This window comes from Perkinsus marinus (assembly GCF_000006405.1).
Source record: "Perkinsus marinus ATCC 50983 genomic scaffold scf_1104296958406, whole genome shotgun sequence".
NCBI classification, from domain to species: Eukaryota; Perkinsozoa; order Perkinsida; family Perkinsidae; genus Perkinsus; species Perkinsus marinus.
The window spans coordinates 1-3,752 of record NW_003206811.1 but is presented as its reverse complement, the minus strand read 5'-3'; the positions used below and the strand labels follow the sequence as shown (position 1 = coordinate 3,752).

At 49.9% G+C, this 3,752-nt stretch overlaps 3 protein-coding genes across 3 annotated transcripts; 2 read left to right on the top strand and 1 right to left on the bottom strand.

Annotated features, from left to right (window-relative positions):
- Positions 1 to 815: 815 nt before the first annotated feature.
- On the bottom strand, positions 816 to 1,229 carry Pmar_PMAR015942 (hypothetical protein; the record flags this gene model as incomplete). The annotated part of the gene is made up of 1 exon (XM_002774318.1): positions 816 to 1,229. One exon carries the CDS (start codon positions 1,227 to 1,229, stop codon positions 816 to 818), a length of 414 nt encoding a protein of 137 aa, XP_002774364.1.
- Positions 1,230 to 2,954: 1,725 nt separating this feature from the next.
- Pmar_PMAR015941 (hypothetical protein) lies at positions 2,955 to 3,113 on the top strand (the record flags this gene model as incomplete). Its single annotated transcript, XM_002774317.1, has 1 exon — positions 2,955 to 3,113. The coding sequence occupies one exon, from the start codon at positions 2,955 to 2,957 to the stop codon at positions 3,111 to 3,113; it is 159 nt and encodes a 52-aa protein (XP_002774363.1).
- A 320-nt stretch (positions 3,114 to 3,433) lies between these two features.
- On the top strand, positions 3,434 to 3,593 carry Pmar_PMAR015940 (hypothetical protein; the record flags this gene model as incomplete). The annotated part of the gene is made up of 1 exon (XM_002774316.1): positions 3,434 to 3,593. A coding segment is annotated over one exon (160 nt), but the record flags the coding sequence as incomplete, so codon positions are not given.
- Positions 3,594 to 3,752: the final 159 nt, after the last annotated feature.

The window sequence follows — 3,752 nt, the reverse complement described above, 5'->3', positions numbered from 1 at the left end:
ATACGGTATTGAGAATCTCCCTAACTCCTGGGTATTTTTGCGCGAGTGCTTCACCAGCCACGAACGAGTAGTAGAATGAAGAACTTTTGAAACTGAAAGGTCATTAGGACACTCAACGAAGTGGAAAGCATCAGTGGGGCGCGAGGACGTGAACTATGCAGTACGCGACGTTGCTCGCATAAGTAAAACTCGCCCAAGGCATCGGTCATGGTTGGAATTAGATCTTGTCTGGTCGACAGAGTAGGTAAGAGTTGATGTTAAGGTTAATCACGCCATGCTCCGACACACAGATCAGTCTACAGAGGTCATGAGCTGAGGAGTCATTGGCACACTCAGGTAGATGCATCGTAGAACACCAAGGGTTCGCACTGCGTTGAACGCAGGGACTAGTCGGGGTTGTTCGCAGCTGCCGAGTACCGATCAGCACAGGCAGAAGAAGGAGTCGTGCAATCATCCTGGTGGGTAGGAGGGTAGTGATCGATCTGGTCACACAAGTGAGCAGCAGAGCCGTTCGGATGACGTATTGCGGGGTGAGCATCCTGACCTCAGCAGGTAGATGATTAACTCCTAGTAACAACCGCAATACATGACCATGTCTAGCTTGAAATTGACATTGAACAAAAGTCTTTCGAGTTGAAGTCGCTGAACTCCGTCACCAAGAGACAGAACGGTTATTTTCCAGGAGAGTTAATAATAATAGTATTCTCGAAGGGATCGAAAACAAGTAAATAAGATTATAACGATGGAAACAATATTTCTCTTTCAGACCTAGCTCATAGTACTTCAGAGAGCTTGCAACCAGGCGATAGATATTTCTACAGATCGGCATACCTATCGCGGCGATAAACACATTGCTTCCCTCCGGCCAAGTAAATAGTGATCTCTTTCTTGGGATAGTCATAACCCAACTTCGTGAAGGTGGTATCGGAAATATGCTTGGCATCTTCGGGGAGCAATGTCGGTTTGAAGCCTTCAGACAGCATCAAGGAGTTCTCATGCAATTTTAGTGAGGTTATGGCAGGCTCTAATACATGACGAGGTCTGTACAGGAGAATCATCATCTGACACTCTCCTTTGTCTTCGTAGACATACAGGTCGGCAGTGGGAGGACGGAAACCAAGGGGCTCGCCTCCGTGGTCTATGGGGTCGACGTAAGTATAGAGGCCTAGCAGGTACCCCGGACAGTTGCCGTTATTCTCATCTTCGGGAAGAGTTGTAGGCTCGATCATTATTCAACAGGAGCGGGAAAGCTACAAAGTGAAGCTCAGAAACAGTTGGAGAGAATATTTTCGAACGTCGTTTTTTAGAGAAGGGAAGGTCAATCGATTCGACCCACATTATCTCGATACATCACTCATCGTTAACTCGAAATCACGACTGAGCTGCTCAGCCTGAGCCTGTTGTGCAACTCGGCCTCAACAACCAATGAGAGTAAAACGATATAATCTGGGAGAGGTCTATCGCTAAAACAAAACTGATTGCATCATGTATTCGTGCCAACTCGCACGCGTGAACGCGTGTGCCATCTTGGCATCTCAAACACAATGACATGATCACCCATTTCGGGCGAACCAACGGAAGAAACAGTAATTGACGATGATGCTTCCAGACGTAGAGGCTACAAGTGGTCAATCACGCCTCAATTTTGCCGTGAATGGGGCATACATAGAGAGAGCATTAGGAAACTATGATGCAATCAATATCCATGACACGGTACGGCAAGGCTAAGGTTGGGACTCTCAGGGTCGCAGATCAGCATGAGGAGTGAAGGTCTCCCAAGAGAGCAAGTTCACGGATAGCCGAAAGACAGATGACGGAATTTCAAGAGAAAAGCAAGACGTCAAGTCGTTGCTAAAGCAGTGATCCAGTCTGATCACCTTCGGAACATACACCCAAGAACAGAGAAAGTTCCCCCAGAGTGCTTGAGAATTCCTGTTGGAAACCCTCAAGCACTCTATCTTGGGTGTGACGGTGTTTAGATTTTTTTCCTCTTTCTTTCTTCCTTTCAGTCTTCTTGGTTCTTTCCTTTCATCCCTTTGCTTCTTTTCTTCAGGTTCATCGAATATCGTGTATGAAGTGGCAGGTTTAAGACTAATTTTTCCATCATTGTGCGGTTTCACTTAATATGTTGTGTTTTAAGCACTGACTGGGACTTGGTAGGGAACCAACGTGGCCCAGTCATGTGCCGCCCTGAAGTGGCAGGTCAAATATAGGCTGGGATCGCTATCCCTACAGCACCGACCTATGGCGTAGGGTCCGAACCATTGGGACGTCAACGAATTGTTGATAACAATATCACATGGTCGACACCATGATTGAGTCACTCCCTTAGTGGCTGGATGGTGGGGTAAAGAACGACAAGCGGAAGCTGTCGTGACTCTCGAGGTGGTCTCGAGTAGTAGCCCTGCCGGGATCATCCCGGCGGGATGTTAGTCTCATCATGAGACCTGGGTTCTGTGCGTCTCTGTCTCGGGGTTAGACCAAGCTGATACCCAGAGTTGATCGGGCTAGAGTGGCTCTACGAGTTTAGGACGGCCGCCTCGCGTGGCTGACCACTCGTCGACTTGCCTCCGTGTCCGCTCAATCTCTCGTTGCCCTAGAGACAGTGACTGCGACACCGTGTTCTCCACCGAGGCTCGGTGCCCGAGCTGAGGACCTTAGCTTAGCGTGCCAGGCTAGGCAGAAACTCCGCCACAGAATTCGGCTAGACGAGTATTGGGTCATGCTACGATTTACGTGAGCTGGTTGCAGATTGTTTTTATATTTCTACCACGTCCAGCACGCCCGACCCCTTCCGCGAAGTTCTTCCCGACTTGGCTGAGAAAGCGTCGAATGTTTGTGTCGACATGGGTATTAGTACTGTGGGTGTGCTCGAGGCGGCCCTGGAGCTGACCGACGAACTATTGAGAAGGTGTGCATATGGGGGACTCGACGGAGAGTCCGAAACAACCACTATGACGGAGGTAGCCGATGCGAAGTCTGCCAGCTCATCCATCAAAAGTCCCGGTACTGCCAGCGAAGTCGTCGGTTCCAACAAAAACTATGGTGGTGGTGGTGGTGTCGCCGTGGTCGAGATCTTCTCGAAGCTGAGGAAGGCACGGTTGCTTATCTGAGCCGGTTGCTCTGGTTAGCGAGGTCACGATCAATCGAGGCAGCAGTCGAGTGTGATAAGGGTTACAGGCTGGCCTTGCCACAAGGGGTCACCCCCCTGCGGGACACTGACCCTTCTCTCCAAGTCGACTCTGCCCTCGGTACCTATTTAAGATCCAACCAGTCTCACGAGTTGATAGCTGTAGCCTTGGCTAAACCAGCGGTGAGCCAATCTGGCATACCCAGGCCACCTTCGGGCAAGTGGTATACGTAGGCAAGGGAGGGCTATGCACTTCGGTGCTGACACTTGCCGTTTCACTCGCCAATCCTGTCCCTTCGGTAGGGATTGCCGTTATCGTAAACATTTCGGCGACCCCCAATCTAAGCCTTATTGGCAGAACGGTCAAGGTGGGGAGAAGGACAGTAGCTTCGGGTCTGATAAACGCCCTAGGACTGGGCAGGTGAAGGATGAACCATCAAGGAAGAACCCTAAGGACCAATAGCTGCGGCATTGGTTTGGTGCCAATCCAACACTGTTGAAGCTGAGTTTCCGGCACTTTCCGAAGTTTGATTATCACGTAGTCAAAACTGGTGGCTGCTGCGTTGCGTCAGTGCCGTTCCTAGTGGTCATAACATCATAAATGGAGCGGAGGAAACGTCGT